Here is a 24,693-nt window from a genome sequence, read left to right as displayed (position 1 = left end):
ATGAGTTCCTAACTTGAAAAAAATATTAAATGCTGTGAAAACAGATTTTGAATTGCCAAATTTTTCTGAAAGAAAAAACACATTACATAGTGTTTTTTTTTTAAATCAATGAATTTTCGTTTCACATCCAGAAAAATAATTCATTATTGATTGCACACAAAGATAATAGGGAACATTTAAGAGAAATTAAGTGATTTTGTGAAGAAAATTTATTACCTAGATGAAACTTTGGTTAATCTGGGATATGAACAGGAAGAGGTATAGATGGATAAAGAAATAAAGAGCACAAAAGAAAGTGCAATAAAGAACACTTTTATGAAAGGTTTGTTAACTGGTGTTTGAATAAAAATTGCCTTGGTGCCACACCTTGGTTAGATGTATTTATTATGTCTACTAACCATGCTGGTTCACGTTTATTAGTAAATAAAATGCACTGTTGGTTATATTTAAAGAATATATTTTCATAAGTTATAATGATCATTGTACATTTCACATTTTAATTTAATTTGCATTACACTATTGAAAAATGTATGTAACTTACTGTATGTACATGTTAACTGTATGATGTATAAATCTGGACAAAACAATATTAGTATTAGATACATTGTTACATTATTAATATAAAATATCAGCGGTTAACAAGGCCAACTGAATTATAACAACTTATATACTCTACATGAATAAGAAGTCCTTATTTATATAATTTATAAATTTCCTTATTTATAAAATAATGAGAAGGAAATGATACTTGAGTCTGAACATACTGCCCACCAAAAATCATATGATGATTTTTTTGATATTACAATGAAATGTAATAGTAATAATACTTGACTTGTAATCTCAATATGTTATATAACAATACAATTGTAAATGAATGTATTATATAATGTAGTCACGTTCTTAATGTGCAAAAAATTTCAATCAATATATTGAATAACTGAATAAATAATCTCTAATGTTGTATCACACCTAGATAATGTATTGTATGTTGAAAATAAATGAATGAATAATCTCTAGTGTTGTAGTGCATCTAGAATAAATGTATAAATAATATCTTGTACCTATAATCATATAGATCTAAGATTTCTTCTAGTGTATTGTTCATGGGCCCATTGGGATGAAGGTGTATCCAGTGACCGGCATGTAACTCATGCCACTGAATGATTACGTGTACATTAATTGTACCTAGAATCATATAGATTTAGGATTTTTTTAATGTGTTGTTCATGAGTACAATGGAGTGAAGGTGTAGCCAGTGGCCAGCATGTGACTCATGCCATTGACGAACTATGTGTAAATAATCTTTTGTACCTATAGGATTTCTTCTAGTGTGTTGTTGGTGGGGCTCCATCAGAGCGAAGGTGTATCCAGTAGCTGATATGCCACTGATAAACTATGTGTAAATAATATTTATATATACAATGTTGTGCATATGTTGTATGCATGTGTGCATGAATATACTTTATTAACTACTATTTAGACAGTCTAAGGTGTAAGAGTAATATGAACATGATACTACAATTAGTTAATATGAATATGCAACTTAAGTTATAAACAATAATAAAATATTTATGAACACATCAATAATCATATTAAGAGATACAAATTAAATGAAATTGTAATAAAAATAAAGTATACAAATAATAAATTCAATCATTAGAGACTGATAGTAAACAATTTATGCACACGTCTTCTAAATTGACCATTAAAGTTTGTAAATCAACAACCCTACTAGGTTGTCAGAAACTGAAAAATGTGTTACTTGCACTATGTGGATAACTTGATAGGATAACTGTAGCTGTAGATAATTTGCACAATGTGTAAGTACAGGTTGCTTCCAATAAATGGTGGAGTATTCTCGTTTGTGATCAACATTAAATGTCCAACAGAAAGGTTATGTGATAAATGGCATTGCTGGAAATCGATTGAATGATATTTTTAAGGAGTTGCAAATGGCCTAAGCAGTTAATTGGAATTTTCTGGTAACTGGATTCAAGTAAAGACGTGAAAGAACATTCCATGAAACAGTGTCCCGGTAACAGAGGTACTCAACTTAAAAGTTGAATATATTATTAACAATGTTTTTGTCGCAATGGAAGTTGGAACCATTGTTTGAAAAGACTTGAGTAGGTATACCCCTAACTGTTATGAATCTTTAAAAGTTGCGATAAATGACTGAAATCAAGTCAAATACTAATTCCATATGAATAGATTTGTTAGCAAGACATATAACGCGCAAGATAAGCCTTACTCAAGGTTTAGATCTCTGCATACCATGTCAAATTATAATTGAGTCTCCATGGTCTACTGCACAAGAAAAAAATGTTGAGTAGCTGATCAAGTTGTTGAACCTGGGTTCCAGACCTCTGCCCACCATGGCGAATCACAGTTGAACAGACTGAATCACAGTACTATTATTTATAAATGAGAAATCATCAATAACTTCATTATTGTAAGTACCTAGTAAACCTCCAGTTTTACCAAAATACTAACCATTCAATTTAATTTTACACATCAGAATCATATTGTAATTTATATTGAAATATAATAATATTTATAATGACAGATTATAGTAACAATTTTATTATAAAATTATTGCTATCTCTACATACTATTAAAGATTCTTTGATGATTTTTGACAATTTAATTGTTTACCATCAATCATTAACTCTAATCTAAAGCCTAAAATTATATGATGTCCTGTTAATATAGTCAATTACATGATCACCATCAATCATACTTGTTTTTTGTATTCATCTGCTGTATATGTTTTACAAACACCAAATGAATTGACAATCATGTAGGCAACTCTTGAGTGAACTGAACAAAAGTGAAATGTGATGATATTTGAAAAACTGATCCTTCTTTTATGTTATTTATAGATATCAATGATATTTTAATGAACAAACAACTGGTGACAATCCTTTGAGAGCATTTATTGCAATAGGATGGCTTTCAATTGCATCATAGTTGCCAATAACAGCAAATGATGTAGCATTAAGAAACTGTTTATGTTCATCAAACTGCAATCGGACATAATCAGTAATTAATTCTATTACATCTGGTCCGAACAGTGTAAACTGATTGATGTAGTGACCAGTTTTTGGTTTTTAAACCAATAAAAATATTGATTTGCCCTGCTTATGCTATTGACGAATCTAATTGAGTATTAACATTAAAAAATATAGTATAAATGATTAATATATAAAATCCAACTTGATGTTTCTACTATATTATTTTTGTAATTCAACTTATCTTTTTCATTGCTATTATTGTCAGAGGTACCATAAAATTCTCCCAAAGAGATACTGTTTAATTCATTTCACAAGTTTTCTTTTTTTATTATCATACATAACTGAATAACTTTTTTTCTTGTTATTAATTAAATATGATCTACCCCAATTAAATATGATTGTCAAATTAGGTGACCAAAATTCTCATCTCTGATAACTAATGATGCATTTGGATTTATATTTTTACTGGTATTTGAAATAGAATAACTTTTTATAAAATTACCATTTTTTTTTTTGATTTAAAATAATTTCAGGTTTTCTATAATCAACTATATTATTGCCAGCTCCAAAATCATAACCTTTATTATTCTCAATTTCTGAAACGGTATTAAATTTACCTGCTTAATGGACGAACAAATATTCTTTATAAATTTAAATCTATTATTTTGTTTATTTTTATTGGTATTATTAAAAAAAACTGCTATGTTTGTTTTAACTTCATCCATTTTTCATCTAATTGTTATTTGTTTCAAAATAAAGCATTGGTTTTGGAGTTGTTGTTTTCATATTTAACTCATTTAAACTCCCATTTGGGATTGATTTAAAGTTCAATATTTTTCCTGAAAATCATTAAATTGCAATTCAAGGTGTGTTTGAACAATGTGTCTTCAAACACAGTACCTATTTCAAATTTTAAATCTTACATTGATGTGAACATCTCTTTTACTTTTTCATAGTCGTTTGAAATAGTTTCAATAAAACTAGTACAAATCTCTGTTGAATACTGAAATAAACTGACAAATTCTTGTAGTAATCATTAGTATATTAGTTGTTAAGTCAGTGATCTTTAACCCATACAATGAATGTGATAATTCAGATTTTAACAAATGATTATCTGGCATACCAGTCTACAAATGATAATTTTCACTCAAACCATACATAAATGTTATTTCTAGATCAGGATTATACCTGTTCAGATCCATTTCTAACCTTAATGGTAATTTATCATTAATTGTTGACCTTTTTGTTAATTCATTATAACTGTTTTCTTTTGTCTATACTGAATATCCAAAAAAATGTTTTTTTCTTTATTGTTATCTAAATAAATAAGCAGACATATACTGATACTTCTGCCACTCATATCAATCATAAATCTTTCGTAGCATAAACTTGTTATGCTTTAAATTAAATTTTAAAGCAGGTAAAAGATTATTTTCTTTATTTAAACCATGATTGAATCCTGTTTTTAATTCTGGAATAGCTGTAGGATTATAACACAGAATATTTGAAGGAAGTGAACTTGTTTGAAGAAAACTTTGTAAATAATATCCGAGGACTTTGTATTAGGTCCATTTTCATTACACCTGGTTTCATTTTGATGTGAGCTCTTTTCTGTTTCACGCAAGGAAACCTCTCTCATAAGTTACTATTAGTTTGTTTTGAATCACTGTTTACTGTGATTATAACAAGAAATATTTGTTTCTGTTTTACCATATCTGACATGACAATAATTATGATGGCATAAGTTACTACTGTAGAAAGGATGGTTAGTTAAAAATATCACTTTGATGGTAGTATTTGGTCTGTATTGTTATAAACTAGTTGATTAATATTATTTCTACAATAACTGAAAAACACTTGAATAAAATAGTTGAAATAATGTTAAGTTTAACAGCATCCTTCTTTACTTATTTCAAAATTAAATTAAGTTAATGAAAGTACCTTTCTGTAGAGCAATTGGTCTTTGATGATAATAATACTAATATATTAAAATGATATAATATGAATTACTGCAAACCCAATTCCTATGTTGAATAATGTCTGAATCTCCAATAATTCCTTTCTCTGATATTAATCATAAATTAAAGTATTGAATTGCAGAACCTTCAATAATCGCAGTCGGAGGGCCAAAAAATATGTTCAAATAAACACTGCCTTGGTGCCATACCTTGGTTAGGTGTATTTATTCTGTCTACTAACCTTGCTTATTCACATTTATTAGGAAATAAAATACATTGTTCGCTATATACAATAATTTTATATTACAATATATTAATGTCATATGTACAATAATATTATTTTATAATATAAAGTATATATTAAGACTATATTTTCATAAGTTATAATGATCATTGTACGTTTCACATTTTAATTTAATTTGTATAATATTATTAATATAAAATATCAGCTGTTAACAAGGCCAACTGAATTGTAACAACTTATACACTTACATCAATAAGAAGAAGTTTCCTTGTTTATAAAATAATAAGAAAGAAATGATATAAAGTCTGAACAACTGGGGTTTCACCCCAGTTGTTCAGCTGAAAAAGGTAAACAATTAATAGTAATGCAGGAATGACATGAAAATGGGTTTTTGAATGGTGGTTTATGGGTATTTGAATCCAGACCATCCCAAAAGCATTAAGATAAAATGAATGGTGATAATTTTAAGCAGCAGTTTAAACAAATTATGAAATTAGCTGAAGGATCCAGTCATAGTAATAGATGTACTATTTAAGTCATAATAATAGTTGTACTATTGACTGGAAACTTAAAAAATTCCAAACACTTCGACCTGAAAATCTGAACTTGCCGAATGATTAAAATCAAAGAAAGTTGTGTACACCAAATATATGTTAATAATAGAACTTTTAAAAATAGTAAATCAGTCAAACAAATATACATATATTCATTATCAAGTAGATGAAATCACAAAATTGTCTCATGTTTCATCTTCCTCCTTATCATTGAAATTTAAACCAGATTGATATAGAACAAGTCAAAGGCTAACAATGGGAGTAATAACACATTTAAGTTAAGTGACGTAAAAAATTTATTGACAGGTGATAAAAGATGCAATTGCTTGGAAAAATGTTACTCAACATGTAATTAAAGAGGAAAAATAGCTTGGCAAGCAGACAGTTTGTGTTAAAACATTGTGATAAATTTTGGAAACGATGACAATAGTTCAACAGCAGCTTGTCAGGTATTGAAAAAAATATCGTAACGTAACAAATATTTTTTCTGTTTTACTTGATGAAAATTTAATACAGCAGTAACATAATTTATTAAAATTCTTATTTTAAAGGTAAATATATAATTTTATCATCTTTGTATTACAAGTAATTTTTTACTTCATTTTTATGTTATAAGTAAAGATAAGTGTTTTTCTAAGATGGATTAAATTAGAATCATCATACTGTTTTGGTTTGCTGCACAGTTTCATGAGACAAGGTTCAGTTAAATTAAAATATAATCTACTACTATACTAATTGTACCATATAGCATAACATTATGATTACCATTACACATAAAACTTTGACAACGCGCATTCAACACATACGCACATACAGAAACATATATATATATATATATATATATATAAATAATATAAAGTATAACACAGAACATGCAAGAAGTTTATATATATATATATAGAGAGAGAGAGAGAGAGAGAGAGAGCGAGAAATAAAAATGTACTATTATGAAACATTAACAAAGTCATATATCCATCCAACTAATTAATTCCAGTCCAAATCAGCAACTCAATGTGTAAATGTGATAAATAGTTCAACCAACAACGTTATTAAACGTATCTGATACTTCTCTGACATAAACTTTCGGAAAAAATCCAACCTGTAAAAAAAAAATACAACAGAAAAATTAATAAATTACTATAAGAATTATCTAACATATTTTATAAAAATAGCAAGAGGAATAAAAAAACCAAGTGATAGTATATTATTTCTGAAACTGATCAAATTTTTATATAAATTTGTTCAAAGACAATACATTACCTCCTCATTCATATTCATTACAAGTTTGGTCAACATACCCAAAGAAGCAAATTAATCAATGATTTACAGAAAAACTAATTCCTAATCTAATTGATCGAGTGATATCCTGATTAAACTGAAAGTTCATCTATTTCTGATGTATTTATTGTCAGATACATTTTCTAGTGTTGATGAACCTTGCAGTCAAGGTTCCATGTATTAGTCACAGACATATAAGTAAGATAAATTTTTCCATTTCATAATGTTAGCAGTTACAGCAAGTTTGTTCGGTGGTGGCAGATAGAAATTAGATGCGCCGTAGCATTGCAGCAATAGTTTGTGGTGGGGACAAACAATTTGTCAGTTTAGATCAGACCTCTGAGCATAAAACATTATGTTTACATCATTTTCTGAAAACATTATTAATGTTTTTTTTATAATCAATAACTGGATTTAATACTTACACAATTGACCTTTGTTTGCCTCTGTTATTTGTTAATATGTTAATTATTAATAGTGTTAGGGTTAAAGAAAAGTCATTTTTTAGTTAACTTTATTTGTACTGATTTAATTTATTGTAGTGTAAACATAAACCCACTCATAATGTGGGTAAAAACCGGTAAAATTGAGGGAAGAAAATTATCTAAAGTAAGACTTGAGCAGTTATTCTCAATATTTATAATTTTATGAAGAAAGAAGCCAAACAAGGACGAGCAAAATATTTTAAATAAATTCAGAATCATGTTTCTAAAGCAACCAGTATATCTGTTGGATCCCTTCAGTAGATTTAAAAAAAAAACCAATACAAGACTAGTGGAAGTGAATTCAGTACTCCTTGTAAAAAATGGCCAAGAAAGAAGATCAAAACTGACCTGGACAACAAAGTTTTATTCGGAGGACGGTGAATAAGTTTCACTGACGGCATGGAGAATGCTCCTCTCTGAGGAAACTTTAGCATTAGTAAAAGAGCAAATAAACACAAAGCTTTTTAGTGTTTCATATATCACTGAATGATGATATACTAAGTGAAAGGTTGCATTATCTGTGCTCCACAATGCATTACAGAGAAGAGAAGGAGAATTATATACGTATATGAAACCTATATAACATTCTACCCACACAAAGGGTCAAGCATGGACCAATGATTCTTCAGAAGGGCTGAAAGCTCCGTTTCTAGAGAATGTTGAGCAATAACAGTTAGTCCAGGAGAAGATGGTTTTTATAAAAAACACTCTCCTAATATTTAAGTCAGGTCAGAATACAAGCAACTACCATGATGAATGAATTTTAATCATTTTCAAAAATGGGCTGTGTCTCAATTGCTACAAATCTGTTGCCGAGATCTGTAATGATCATGGATAACGCACCGTATCACAATACTCAAATAATTCCAGCCCCTAATTTGAATTTAAAACATGATCGACTAGTTCATTAATAATAAGATACTATTTTCACATGAAATGTTCAAACCTTAATTGTGTACACTGATAAAACTAAATAAACTGTCATTTAAAGTGCACAAAATGGATTCTCTGTTTGCTGAAAAAGGACGTACTATGGTCGGATTACCACCTAATCATCCCGACTTAAATGCTATTGAGAATGTCTGGGCATGTGTTAAAAATTAGATTGTCCAAAAGAATGTATAACATACAATCTACAAGACGCAATAGAACTGGCGAAATAAAAATCTACAGAAATAAATGTAAACTTCTGGAAGACAGTTAGCAAAATTGTAAGACAGATTATTTAAAACTTGAACTGATGTTTGACAAAATTTCTGAGTGTTTTATTGTAAAATTACAAAAAACTGATTTCAGTTCTGACACTTCTATGGATGACAGTGATGACGAAGAAGAGGACGTACTGAGTGGAGTTAAAAAAATAGTGTAACGTGGAAAGAAATTAAATATGTTGTATAATAGGTTAATATGTTAAATTTAGTGAGTCTAGTAAAAATTATTTATGGAACCAATTTGGAAATGGTATATTATAATGTGATTAATTTTGGAATTACAGTTAATGTGATAATTTGTAATTTTACATTACTATCATTATCATGATCACAATATTTTGTAATAATTTTTTTTTTTGTTATTTTGCTGACAAATTAAATTCTATTGACATTAAATTAAGATTTATGTGATCATTTAAAGTGTATGTTTTGTTTAATATGTTTGATTTACATACAGTGTTGCGAGTTGTGTGCGTTGGACATGTGGTAATGATTTTTAGAAATAAAAATAATCATGAATTAATGTCAGTCATCATCCACGATCATCTAGCTAAATGTAAAAACTATGGATAGTTAAGATAAGATCAAAGACAATCTTTGTTTTACTGAAGAAGATTTATGATTATCTACTTAAGTGTAACATATTAGGGACATAAGGAACTTAGGTGAAGGCAAAATTATGGAGCAAAGTGTTCTTAACTATGGTTGTAAATGAAGAAGGTTTGCTCTCTGTATTCCTGTCTGCAGACTGAAACTCTCTCTGTTACTGGATCAAGACACTTAACAGTTCATGTAGCTCATATCTCATCTCTCGCAAACTGTACTTTTAGTCAGGAGTGAATGAGAAGGTTAATTTTCCACTGATAAACATTATTACCACAGGCTGCAAACATGATCTTCCTTCCACTCTTAAGCAACTTCTGACATCAAAACAATTTCCAACTGATCTCAGCAGCTGTGTGTTTGATGCTTCTCTTTCTTGTTTTACTAAATTAAGCTTGGACAAAAATTGCATATGTCTCCATGTAACAGCACAGTAAACAAACTTTGAGAAAGCATAACTTTAATGTTTTCAGGCTTTGTCTAGTAAAATGGTCTCTCTCCTTAGTAATACTAAAAATAAAATTAAATCATCAAAAGAGTAGACATTTATAAATTACTTTTGAAAGACATTAATTATAACTTAAGATACATAGACGAATTAAAATAAACTCTGAAATAATTGCCTGGAAAATAATGACAACGTTAGTTTGTAAACAATTGTCCATAATAGAAAGAAATTTGTTGGAATTCTTACTTCATCAGCAATGATGCAAAATTTTAATTGTTGAAAAACTAGGAAATCAACATTTAACAGCTTTTAGGAATGTTTAATTATAAAAAAATCTTTGTATCCAAATTATCTGTTATCTCCTCCCATAAATTTTGTTCACAGAAGAGAGTATATATTTCTTACTGATTTATTACTATTCATGCTATCTCTATTTTTCTTGACATAAATATTATTTTATTTAACCCTGGAGTGTGTATTAGATCACGGTGAGCAATCTGAATTAGAGATTTCAACTGTTTACATTTTTTTAAGCTATCTTTATACACTTTTAAATGGGATCGCATGAACAACACTTCTTATTAATACTGATGGCAATTTTTCCCCCTAAAGATTAATTGTAATCATCAATTAATTAAAGATTAATTGTAATTATTTCTTTATTATCGCTCTTTCATTTATTTATTTTAATTTTTCAAATATATTTCCTTATTATCTATCTACAGATGATTGTTTAATAATCAAACGGCCAACCAGTTTTAGATTTATTTTTTGTAAACAGTTTCTGAATAATTCTGTTTTTTCCAATCTATTTCAATAACCATTAAGCAGGTCTCTTTCTTTATATATGTACAGAATGTAACAATTATTGTCAATGAACCATGGGCAATAGCAAAAAATCAGAGGGGAAAAATAAAGGCATTTAAATACTGACAAATATTGAAAAGTACATGTAGTGAAAAAATTACAAAATAAAATAGGTATATAAGAGTACAAACTGAAGAAGTTCCAAATCTATACCCTCTCACATTAAATAAAATGTTTCCGGCTACTCTCTTTTTAACTTCCTAATTTAGATTTTTCATGGAATGATAAATTCCTCCTTAAATATTGAACCTCATTCATGGTTACTTCATTTACCTTTCCTTTAAATTCTCTCCTCTCTCAACAAAAAAGAAATATTCTCCTGCATTTCATAACCTGATTTTCAATTTCCCATTTAGTAAATTATTTTAATTAAAAACAAAAATTTAATTCCTACAGACCGAAGTTAACCTTGTATCATGTTAACTGACTGAAAAAAAAAATGGATTTCAAATCACAAAATCATGATGCATGTTGTACATAATTTCTACCTCACACTTTTTATTATTAGCAGAAAAAATTATATCAAACATAATTCTTAAGAAATAGGACAGATAGAGATATTTACTTAAATAAGATAGATATTTATTGTTTAACTAAACAAAGCTACTATTCTTCTAACCTATTCTTGTAACCTCACATTAAGCCTGGAAATAAAGTCTGTTTTTTTAACTAAACCTGTTCATATAATAATAGTACAGAGCAAGTAATATGTTACAAAAGAACAAAAGCAGTACAAACGAAGGCAAATAATTCTGGTTCTCAATGGAAAAAAGGAAACTATACTGCACGTGTAAATATAGCAAAATGTTTGCATAATTTTCATATTATTTATTATTTAATGGCTTAATTGTAAATAAGTGGATGAAACAGACTATTAGTCTTGATCACTTCAATGTAAATAATAAAATATTCTGTTAACATTTACAATATTATTCTTTACGAATATGAAAATTTCATTAACTTACCCTATCTTGAATTTTTCCTTTCCACCATCCCTTATGATCACCTTCTTTACTAAGCACAATAACTTGACATCCTTGTTTTAGTGGTAGTTGATTTGCTTCATGGGGATTGAAATCAAATTCAGCAACAGCTACTATTCTTCTAAATGGCCATTGTAACCTCACGTTAAGCCTAGAAATGAATTTTTTTTTTTAGTTAAACTTGTTCATATAAAAATAGTATAGTTAATACAATTGTGATTAATTTTTACTGAAAGATTAAATTACAATTGAAAAGAGTAAAAAATGAACAGTGCGCAAAAAAGAGGTTCACAGACTTTCAAGGAAGGAAGAATATGATAAAGACATCTCTAAGAATGATTGAAGTAAAAGATCTTGATTAAATACAATACAAGAATTACAATAATGAATGAGTGTGTGAAGGAGAAAGTGTTTGTGATTGTTCACACCTCTATGCACATTAAAATTTATAAGTGTTTAACAAAGAAGATTGTTTTAGAAGTAAATGCAAGGAACTACATGAAAAAATTCAAATTACTTTGCAACTTTACAATGAGGAACAAAGAAATTATGAAAATGAAATTTTGATAAAATATCAAAAATTAATATAAGAAAACTTAATAATCAGTAATCTCTCTTAGGATAAAAGGAAAATATGTCTCAAGCCGAGACAAGTTTCAAGTGAGTCAAGTCTCAAGCTGAACAGTTTGCTATAATTTACTTGTTGCCACATCCTTTTACAGTCATTTTCACACAAGTTTTAAAATGAATGAAACAATTGTAGTTGTTACTAAATGTCAAATTAAAGACAGTATGTAACTGTCTATAAATTTATTCAAAATACTATTAGTTGATTTGAAAAAAGTACCCCTAGTACTATCTAAACAGTGTTACCGATGATTTATCCTTTCCGTGCTAAAATTTGAAAATGGAACATGAACAGATAAAAAAAATCTGATTTTGAATTCAGAATATACACCCAAAAATGTGATTAGCATTAAATTTTCTACGTAACTGGGGATTTATCAGGAAATTATTCTTTAATTGATTAATTAAAAGCTGAAATTACATAAAACAAAAACAAAATTTTACTATTTTAAATCTCAAAAAACACCTGTTTTTTAGAATATAACAAGCTGCTAATTGTTAATATTTTTTCAGTTGCAATTCTTACTCTGTTCCAAGATTTGGAATCAAGTGTTTTAAGTGACCAAAATTTTGTTCAATTACTGTTGCTCTGTTCTATGTTGAATATTATTAGGGTCATTTCTTCTACTGTACCAGGTTTCTGAACAGTGTCATTAACCACAGTGCTACTCTAAAACTATTCACTCCCTAAAAAGAAGAATTGCTTAACTGTGTTTTACATCACCACCACAATCTCTAAATTGCTAGATTCTTGCATCATTAACAGAACCCGACCATGATGCATCAGTGTTGGTGGAAATTTCAATTTGAATCACACATTGCTGACATACTTATGTCAGAAAATAATTTTCTGTTTATATACTTACCTAACGGATTGTCGGTTTAAGAATTGGATAATATGTGTAATCAACAGCTAAGCATGTATATGGGAATAAGTACTTTACTATAGTTTTTTTTTCATTTTTCATTAAATTATTTGTTATACAAAACAGACCTGGTAGGATGAGTTTTCTAAAATTTACAAATAATACTTGAATTACTTTTAAAACTGTTAATTAGTAAACCGATATTTTCAAAAACACCAATTTTAAAACCACAGTGACAGATACTTCTAAGAAAAAAATAATCATACTTTCTATACATTCATTAACAATGTTCCATGGCTGTCTAAATTTTTGCCCAATAAATATAGTAATCCACAATATCAGTTGTATTAAACAGATGTAGAAATTTACAATCCTGCTTGTTCACACCTCTATGCACAAAATAAACTTTATGCATAATGAATTTTATTAATTCAGCCATTTTTTTTTTTTTAATTTACAATTACAATTGATGCAGTGAAGTCTGAAATTAACCAAACTCAGTGGATTTAGAAGCATTAACCTAGGCATTAAAAGTATAGACTTTTTTATATATACAGAAAATTAAATACCTACGTCCTGTCCTCTTGTATTTAAATATTAAAATGAAAGTTTGGTCAAACATCTACTTATTACTTTAATTCAGATCAATCTAAAGCACTTTTAATCTTAAATCACTTTTAAGTATAAGTATACTTTTTCTACTTTTTTACTTTTCTACTTTTTATTCACTCCATCCTTAATAAAAAATTTCTAAATGTCCATGAAGAAATGTATGGACCATACAAATCTACCATATAATTATACATATATACACACACACCATATACATACTTATATGTATATATATATATATATATATATATATATATATATATATATATATATATATAAATTACATGATGCTATGAGGTAGGGAAAAGTTTAAGAGGGTAGTGCAGAGTTTGGACTTGTAATGTTATAAGAAAGATTTTTAAGAATGCATCTTTATATAGTCATTTTATAGTTAAAATGTTTTATTTCATAAATGTATTGACAGAATAAAAAATACTAAATAACATGGTAGGATAATGTACTTGAATTGCTTGGCAGGCTAATTTTTAAGATGCTGTATAGCCTACTATTCCTTCTGATAACAAGCTTTCCAATTGTTCAGGTAAAACTAGATGGATGGTTCTTAATACATAGAGTAACAATCAAGAAAAATAAAAGAGATCAAGCCCTAAAAACTGTACAGACCAATATACAATTATAAAAGAAAACCCGTAAATATACATTTAAATTTTATTACTACAAAAGAACAGCTATAATATCAAAACAAATCTACCAAAAACTTATTGAATAACTGAACATCAAACAATTTTATCAAATACAAAAATATTTATTTACTTATTTATTCATTTAATTATGAAGTAACTTCAGATTGAATGGCCAATTACAGTTATATCTTTTTTGATGAGAAATCATTTTTGTAGGGTATGAGAAGCACCTAGGCTGACTGGGATTTATACATGAAACCTCCCAAATTTAAAGCAGAGACAGATTCAAGGGTAAATTTAATTCTTATTAAATATTAGCAGACTTGAAAAAGCAAGGGAACTTTTATCCAGGAAAGTCAGTTACTAGTATCAAATATAGATCTACAAATATAATATAGAATTACAAAGAAATCTTTGAAGATATTTGAGGAGTGGAACACTTTGTGCTACTGAAATATAAAAAAAGGGGGGAGAAAAGTAATGTCCTTGAAATATGGGGTTACAAGAAGGGTTTAAAAATTTGATTGATAAAATAAGAAACAAAAGAATTCTTTAAGATGAGTAAGAGAGAAATTTACGGCAGAAATTTTGTATAGAAAACATTATGATGAACCATGTACTAACATATCCAGGTTTAGTTAATTTGATGATGGATAGATGGGTAGAAGGTTAAGATTACAGAGGAAGATAAAGATTGGAACATATAAAACAACTAATTGAGAATGTACACTGAAGTAAATATATTAAGGTTAAAGGATTAACGCATAACAAAAAGTAATGGAGAACAGTTTAAAATCAGTCAACCGACTTGATTCCAAAAAAATAATTATTCAATAAAAAAATTTACCCGATAAAGTTTTCTCCTAAGCTAGTATGTTCATAGCAGGCAACTAGATCAACTAAACTGCGGAAGAATCTTGTTTCAGAAAGGTAAAACTGCGGTACTCCATCCGTTTCCTTTTCATACACTTTCATATGTTTAACCTTATCATCAGTCCTTGAAAATGGGCAAAAAACCAAAAAAAGGTAAAATAAACATGCAATATAAATAACTTTTACACATATTATCTTTATTTACATTACACATAAATTAATATTACATTATAATTTTTTTAAATACAGAAAAACATAAGTTGGAAATAATTACATATTGAGATAATATTCCAGAATAGCACAAATTATATTATTTTTGAGTTCAAGGGCAGCAGAATAAGCCTAATCTTATAAAGATTTATCTTGAAAAAAAGAGTTAAGGGACCTTGCATAATGGAGACCTCAATTCCAGGAATCAGGAATTTATCACCACAGAAACATATCCTTAATGTGTTCTTACTTTTACTAGCAGTACATTATATAGCAACAACTCATTGAAACAATAAAACAAAATGTGAGTATAATGGGTTGGGAAAAGTTTCTTCATATTTTAATAGCAAAAGAAAAAGTTCAAATCTTGTGACGAATTCCTGATCCTGGAATGGAGGTATCATCCATTACGCCAAAGTCCCTTGCCATTTGATCTTTTTTTTTTATTTGCTAGCAAAAGTAAAACAAGTTTTTTTTATATTTCAAATGATGTTTATAAAAAACCAAATATGTGCTGTTGTGATCAACCACCTTTTGCCAGTTTTGAAGCAAAAATCATAATCTCATTACTGTAAAACTTCTGTGTTTTCTGGATGAAAACTACATGTGATTTTCACTCTTTTGAAGCAAACTTTATATTGTTAACAGAGTTCTGTAGAGACCAAAACATACATAGTCTGATGATGCAAGTCAGGAGTATACAATGGATGGTCAAAACTTACCAGCTATGCTCACTTAATGTTTGAAGAGTGAGGATATCTTTGATATCCTATATCATATATCTTTGATATATGAAGAGTGAGTGATTATATCTTTGATGTGGACCCCATACCAATAATGTGTGGGGTCTGGCATTGTCATTATGGAAGATAAGACCTTTCTGATTAATCAACTCTGGCCGCTTTATGTTGATCGCTAGGCATAATTTTTCCAGTTGTTGACAGTAGAGGTTAGTATCAGTTATTTGACCAGGTGGCAGCAGCTCACAATGAACAATTCCTTTTCAATCTCAAACGCAAACATACATCTTTTTTCTTGATATCAATCCTGATTTTACCACCACTTGTAGAGCTTTACCTTGCCTCTGACCATGATCTTTTCCATACATTATTGCCTTACATGATCCATTTTTCATCACCCATAATGAGCCATTTCAAAAAATGTTTGATTTAATTCCATTTTAGCAACAATTGGCAAATGGAAATTCTATCCATTAAATCTTTCATTGTTAAATCATGTAGTAACCAGACATCGAGTTTTAGTTATATCCAGTCTTCTTCAAACAGTTTAAAACTGTTTTTGTGGTTGATGTTTAGTTCATTAATAATATTGTGACTGCTAATGTACCAATTTTGCTCAATTTTTTCCATGATTTCATAGTCTTTTTCAGTCACTGGTTGACAGGTGAGGTGAAACATTGATAAAATTTCTGGAGTGAAAACACTTGAACCAGCTTTTGTCCATATATACTGATACTGCATCATGTCCGTAAAAAACATAGGTTGTTTTTTTAAGTAGCCTGAGTTGCAATCTTCCTTTTTTGCAATAAAATTTCAAAATTGATCAATCCCTTCTTTAATTTGGCTCATTTTCAAGATGCAATACTTTTTAAATCAACTAATATACTTTCTAAAAATACACCTCTAAAATATCACCTTTCAAAAGAAATACAAGTGTTGCCAGACTTTATTAGTATTACCACAGTTCTGTGAGCCTAAAACAAGCTACCAAGACAATACAAAGAAACTTCTTCTCCCAACCAAATCATATACTATCAATCTTATATCGTTCATGTCTTGTGATAGATGTTTATAATTAAAACTAATTGAACAGTTTGTTACTATGATTTGTAATGTAATTGCTATTTCAACAACTGAAAAAGGCTTTTAATTATCTGCAGTCTGAAATAAATCTAACGGTCAATTCCAGAATTACATCAAATTCTAAAATACATTAGAGATTTTTAAAAAGTATTTTCAACTACAATGTACATATCAATATCATGTAATATTGCTACATGTGCAAGGTTTAGTAAAAAAAAAAAGGCAGAATTTATAAATTTCTAAGGCTGTGTACTTCCAATTGTCACAATTTTCTTTTGTTGTGTTGGTTTAATTGTACCTAACATATATTTACATTGATAGCCATATTGGATGCTTAATTTATTGTTGGTTGTCGAAAAACTTAAATGTGTTTTGGTATGGTTGATGAATTTTAATTTATGAAAAAATGGAACAAGGAATTTGAATTAATTTTTTTTGTTAAGAATGGAATAAGTGCAGCTCCGCATTGGAAATGTTGAATGTTGCTTTTGGCAATTCTTCTATGAATAAAACAAACATTTGCAAGTGGTACAAGTGTTTCAAAGAGGACCATGAATACGTTGAAGTTGATGAGTGCCCTGGACATTCCAGTACATCAACAACAGATGAAAATGTTGAAAAAGTGAAGAAAATGATTATGGACAACCGCTGAATCACTAACAGAGAAGTTGCTGATGATTTTAGCATATCATTTGGCTCATTTCAAGCAATTTTTTCGGATTTTTTGAGCATGAAACGTGTGGAAGCAAAATTTGTTCCAAAATTGTTAATTTTTTTCAAAGTAGTGCCAAATGAAAATTGCTCAGGAATTGCTGAATGAAGTGAACAATGATCCAGAACGGTTCAAATGGGTCATAACTGGTGATGAAACATGGATGTATGCGTGAGATGTCGAAAGCAAGACCCAATCATCCCAATGGAAGCTTCCTGAAGAGTTGAGACCGAATAAAGCTTATCAAATTTGATTGAATGTGAAGGTTCTGAACACTACATTCTTCGATTTAAATGGCGTCATGTATCATGAGTTCTTGCCACCAGGTCGTACAGTCAATCAGGAGTGCAACCTGAAAGTTCTACACCATTTTCATGAAGCAATCCGAAGAAAATGCCCAGACTTGTGGTAAACAATTCATGGCAACTGCACCACAATAATGCAACTACTCACACTTCACTGCTTGTTTGTGAATTTTTAGCCAAAAACAACACCATTATGATGCCACAGCCTATGTATTCACCAGACATGGCCCCCTGTGACTTCTTCCTGTTCCCCAAGCTTAAAAGTCATGAAAGGGCAATGTTTTGCCAACACTGAAGAGATAAACACAGAATCACTGAAGGAGCTAAATGACATACCAAAAATTGCATTCCAACGGTGCTTCAAATATTGGAAAAAGTGCTAGCATAAATGTATTAAGGAAGAGTACTTTTAAGGTGACAAAATCAATATTAATGAATAAAAATTTTTTGAGAAAAACTAATATTTTGAGTATTTTTTTATCAAACCTCATACAATATAATTTTTAACTGTTACAAATTTATATTTTTGTGTTTGTGAGGTACCTATTCACACAACTATAAAAGCATCTCAGGGTTTCTATTGCTACATCTTAACTATAACTTTACAAAGTAAAGGGCTTTTAGCCTGTTAATAAAAAAAAGATAAAACGAGCTAACATCATATACTAGATGTAAATATAGTCATACTTTAGGCTAAGCGCATAGATTGTCTCATTTGGATTTGTAGGTCCCTGTGGACGTATACGTAATAGATATGTACCATCCATCTGTCTTTCTAATAAGCTGGTTGCACGATCTCTGCCCATTTCACCAACAAACCTAAAAAATAATACAACATTAAAAAACAAAAAAATAGAAAATACTACCAATAGAAAATAATAAACAGTAACTAACATTTTTCTTCACGATCTACTGCTTGGAAAACTTAACATAAAGCCCATTGTTTGAACCCAACAACTGAAATAAACCTGTAACGTGGGATAGCTAATTAAAAGTAATCATATATAAAAATCAATTATAACCTAACCCAACAACAGCATCATGTAACTACTGATGACAATGATGCTAACCAGTTACTTAACAGCCAAGTTTTCTCCAGTAATGGAAATTAAGTTATCAATCAAATCCAGGTATTATACATGGAATTTTTATTCAGCACATTACAATTTAGATAAATATTATAACCCAAATGCATACATCAAAGGATAATGTTATACGTGTGTATGAATAAAAATAACTAATATACATAAACATGATGAATTACTAAAATATATCGAAAGGAGAGAAACAAAAACAGAGGCTGATTAATTTTGGAACATGCATCCTAAATTGTTAAAAAAATTACTTGAGTAATTTTTTTTAACATTAAATTTTTTGCTGTTGAAAAAAAAATTTAAAACATTTTTTTCTTATACATCAGGAATAAATAATTATTTTAAATCAAAAATTTATATTAAAAGAATTATATTATTACCAAAGATATTCAGCTAATGTTTCATGATCTGGCCAATTGCGAGCCCAATCTCCAGGACCAGGATGAGCCTAAAATTAAAATAAAAAAATTAAAATCTTTCTGAGAATTTGATGAGAATGCATTAAAAAAATATAATATCAATTGATAATGTACATAAAAGAAACAATTTGCCTCAAGTAAAATACATCAAATCAAATAATACAAACATTACAGAAAAACTAACTGGTCACTTAATGGCAGTCTAATTCTCTTGCAGTGCTCACAAAAATTGTCAAGGTTAAAAAAATAATTTTATTCTAAGAATCTATTACTGAATACTTTCAATTATCTTACAATACAATTATTATAAATATCTATAACCTATATAGATATTTTGCTTGAAATACTTTCAATTATTTTTTTATATTTTTGATTCTGATTTCATAGATGCCTAATGCTCATGCTAATTTTATTAATAAAATTTTCAGTTAGAGATATACCAATAGAAATAATGCAGGTTTATTATACCTACATCATATGCTTTCAAAATATCAGTTTTTTTCAATGCTGTTTATAATAATTAATCAACAGACCTGTGTCACAACATAATGTTCAGGATCATGTTGACTGTGCCTATGATGTGGCTGTTGAGGTGCACCTGGCAGTGGTGGTCGTGGTGGCAATTCTGGAGGCTGTTTAGAACCACATCTTCCAGAGAATGGAATGCAATGTTTATGCATGGGTATGAAACACTTATCGCAACGGTAACCCTGATTCAAAGCAAATCACAGATAATTAGACACAACATACAAAATATAGAAAAATATATAAACTATATATTAAGTTATAAAAAATTAAAAAAACTGGCATAAAATTACTAAACATTAAAAACAATTCATTTCTAGAGTACATGAAAACTGTTCTTCCATAAGATAATCTGGAACTGATTACAAAGTTTCTTCTTAATTGGAGTTGCCAGTAGCAATTAGGTAATTCCTTTACTATGATGCTGAATAATAAGTTCAAATATTTTTCATGCATGCATTGTCAGGTCAGAATCTACTCGCTACACTGTCATTTAGTCTTTTTGGTAATTGCTGGTATACAGAGATAAAAAACTGAAGATAAAATTAGAAGTATTTAGTGAAATTTTTTCTATGGACTTAACGACATAAACATTGCTGATGATATAACTTCTCTGTCAGGTAATATTTTTGATAAGAGAAAAAATAATCAATCTGTAAGAGAGATCCCAGACAGTAGGGCTAAGAATTATAGAAGAGAATTCATGTGTAGATTAAATCTTCATTCATATGAAGATTTACACGAGTAAATATTCCTTCACTTGTGTACATTACGTGAATGTAAGAAATGAAGGAACAGGACATGGAGGATGTTAAATGATTCCTTTACCTGGGAAGTATTACAGCAAAAAATAGGGAGCAGATACAGTGAAAATAAGAAAACAAGTCAGTCATATGTTCAGTTACATAAAGTTTAGAATGCAGATGAAATTGTACATTGATAATTTTTGGTAGGAGTCAAAAGTGTTCTTGTACGCTATGAAAGAATGAGGATAACTTGGACAAGTACCAGAATTTTTGAAATAGCAAAGGATAAAAGTCTGAAGTCTAGATAATGCATGATGGATTAACATTCATTAAAAAAGAATTTAGAATGGAATCCTAAAGGCACAAGCAGAAGAGGCAGGTCACATATAACAGAAAAGAACAGTCATTTTAAAAGAATAATTCATGAAGTTGTTTGAAATGGCAGTCAGAGAATATGCACCAGCTGATGCTACTACATGAAGGTCCCTATGTTGAAAACAAAAATAAAGAAATACGGAAATAAATCAAGTTAAGTATTATAATCTTGGATTCTGTACGCTACATGTAAAATTTGCGAATTATGATCGTGTCTTGTTTAAGTACTGTAAGGAGGTTTGCAAATGTTGATTCTGTTTTACACAGTGCTTGTATGTGTTCTTTGTATCTTGGGATAATGTGCACCCTGTTTGTCTGATGTAATATAACTACCGCTGTTTAATTTGTACACTCAAATGAGTGTACAAATGTGTTTATGTACACATGTACAAATGTGTTTATGTACACATCTTCTTATTTGCTGTACAATCTTGTGTACCTTGTTTATAGCTTTGAAAGCGATACAGTAACCTTTCCTGAAAATTAAGGAAATTTTGTATTAATGTCAACTGATAAACATTAATGTTCATATATTTTTTATCATATGGCATGTTTTTGATTTTCTGTAATTTAATTTTAAAGTATGCTATCAAATCAGTCTGGATGGATAGTTATTGATGCACCCAATCTTTTATTTCATTGAATTTTTCAGCGTTTAGTCACATCTTTTTAAATCTTGTTTTCTTATAAACATATAACTAAATTTCTGATTTGGCTTTATGATAAAACTCTGATTTGGCTTTACATTTAAGATCAACTACTTAAATTGGAATACGGCCAGTAAATGTACTTATTTTATTTTTTTTTTTAAATAGCAAATCCAACAATTCATTTTTCAGTAACATACAATTAATTCATAATGGAAATTTTTTTTTGTCTCATGGACTCATGTTCTATTTCAGTAGAATTCACAATCTGCTGTGTAAAATTAAATTAAATTTAAAAATAAAAAATTAGCTACCTGAAATATTCTTCCTTTAAGAAATTTACTACAATGATGACAAGTGACTGGTTTTTCAAATGTATACATAACAAATTTATGATCTGTGTTACGGCAACCAGCTGGTTCTATATTATCTCTGCAATAAAAAAATAAATAAAAAAAAAACAAATATAGTTGTCTTATTATTATGTCTTAAATTTAATTAACAAATTTTGTACTATTAATATATGGATTACATGTGATCTAATGAGGAACATGAAGAGCGAATTTTATAATTTTGAGATTATTTAATTCCAGATCTAAAACTTGTTAATGTTAATAAAAATTTATTGGTTTTACGCCTGCAATTCAAGGGGTGTTACAGGAACAACTAATTAAGTAATTTATAATGCAATTTTTAGAATGTAAACTCAAACTAAAAATATTATAATAGAATAATAAAATGTCAATAAATAATATTAATGGGAAAATTTTCCATAAAGAAATAATAATAAACTTGACATAATACTAAACTTGACAACCTCATATAAGCAAAAGGAAGTCTAGTATTCAGTTTTAAGAGACAGGAATGAGCTTAAAACCATGTAAATAGCACGCACTTATGTGTTATGTGAATGACCTTCCCTAGCGAACCATATAAAATTTGAGGATGTAGTGATTCAGAGTCCCTATAAGTCTGTTTTATGGTCCTGACATTTTAAAACAGATTCAATGATATCTTGTAAAAAACCACCACCAGGGAGAAAAGGATCAAGGATAAGGGAAGAAGTGGGTGGATGGTGGTAACAGGATAATCTATTCCGAGAGGGACAATAAAATGAGACAAAAAATGCATCCCAAATAAGCTGCCTAAACAGAGTGGCAATCAAGAAGATCAAGGAATCTTTAAACCAGGATGAAAGCAGCACATACTGATCAAAAGTTTTGCAGCTTAAATATATATTACAATAAATTAATTTTTCTCTGACCCAACACTGAGAATTTAGTATCAACATTTCTTAATAAAATCTATTGCCCATCTCAGAATTTTTGTTTTTGAAAGTATTCCACTATACTAAACAAACTAGCAAGATTCCTATGGGAGGGTTTCCTGATACATACACATTCATATAAAGACTCTTCTTATCCAGAACTATAGGTAGGTTTTCCTGTATATAAAAGAAAAAAAAAATAGTCACTCACATTATGTATATATTTTAAATCGTTAAAAATAAGATTATCCAAGCATCTAAGTAAATTTTTTGTTTATCACAATTATCTCTGGCACTGTTTGATATAAGTAATTTAGGTTGTACACAGTAAAAAAAAGTAGGAAAACAAATTGTCAACTTAGGATGGTAATTAACACATAACTCTAACTAATGGCCCTATTTAAAGATTTCTGTGGTAGAGTTAATAATCAACTGAATCAACAAAAGTTTGATTCTTAATTAAACCTTATAGTTTAGGGTTTGCACTCATTCATTTGCAATTAATTTTTTTTTTTAATACTTATTTATTTTACTCAATTTTTTCTAGTGTTAGGTAAATTGAACCAGTACAGCTTTTAAGGTTGTATGCTTTCCTTTCCTGACCAACCAATTTCTCAAAAGAAATCATAAACTGATAATAATTTAAAATATGAGTGTGTAATGTGCCATTTAGTTATAATTCAACATAAATAAAAATCAGTGTTTAAATTAAGCGATGGCTAAAGCATGGGTACATAAGCCAAAAGTCAACATGATCTTCTCTGACTGGCAGATATGTTGGCGTGGTAGGGGGTGGAACTTGTTAGGCAGCAAAGAAATAGCTAATCAAATTTTACCTTAATTTTTAGTCAATAACAGTAGAAAGTGCATGAAAATAAAACCATGAATCATTTAAAAAACGTAACTAAAATAACATTGAGAAGTAAAAACATAAATCATTTAAAAAATGTAACTCAATTAAGGTACAAACTACAAACAGTACACTAATAAAGTTAAAACAACTATTCTATAGAAGTTATGCGTGGTCAGGTGCTTGTGATGCAGATATTACTGATGATTGCCCAGCAAGGTCAAAGGTTCAATATTACCCAGCAAGGTCAAATAAGAATATTCCACTAAACAGTATCATTGACTACGAAATATGAACGCACGGTAATACTAAATTAAGATGACAAGAATACATCATGAATAGTCATGGTGTTATACAAAATACCAATATAATATATTTACAACTATTTTAATGAATGATCAGAATATTTTCTTCATTTAAACTGAACATTGCCACTCATTCAACTGTTTTATG

General features: G+C 28.9%; 1 protein-coding gene across 1 annotated transcript in view; it reads right to left on the bottom strand.

Annotated features, from left to right (window-relative positions):
* Positions 1-6,682: 6,682 nt before the first annotated feature.
* Vav (Vav guanine nucleotide exchange factor) overlaps positions 6,683-24,693 on the bottom strand; it is a 62,634-nt gene continuing 44,623 nt past the window's right edge. Inside the window, exons 12-18 of the mRNA XM_075371294.1 lie at positions 22,438-22,555; positions 20,364-20,540; positions 19,792-19,859; positions 19,005-19,136; positions 15,242-15,391; positions 11,628-11,796; positions 6,683-6,869 (exon numbers count right to left, since the gene is read on the bottom strand). Of these exons, the coding sequence (XP_075227409.1) occupies positions 6,804-6,869; positions 11,628-11,796; positions 15,242-15,391; positions 19,005-19,136; positions 19,792-19,859; positions 20,364-20,540; positions 22,438-22,555 (880 nt within the window). The 3' untranslated portion in view covers positions 6,683-6,803. The remainder of the gene's footprint in view (positions 6,870-11,627; positions 11,797-15,241; positions 15,392-19,004; positions 19,137-19,791; positions 19,860-20,363; positions 20,541-22,437; positions 22,556-24,693) is intronic.

Source organism: Lycorma delicatula, chromosome 7 (assembly GCF_047948215.1).
Source record: "Lycorma delicatula isolate Av1 chromosome 7, ASM4794821v1, whole genome shotgun sequence".
NCBI lineage: Eukaryota > Metazoa > Arthropoda > Insecta > Hemiptera > Fulgoridae > Lycorma > Lycorma delicatula.
The sequence above is the reverse complement of the archived record's forward strand: the minus strand, read 5'-3'. Positions and strand labels throughout refer to the sequence as shown.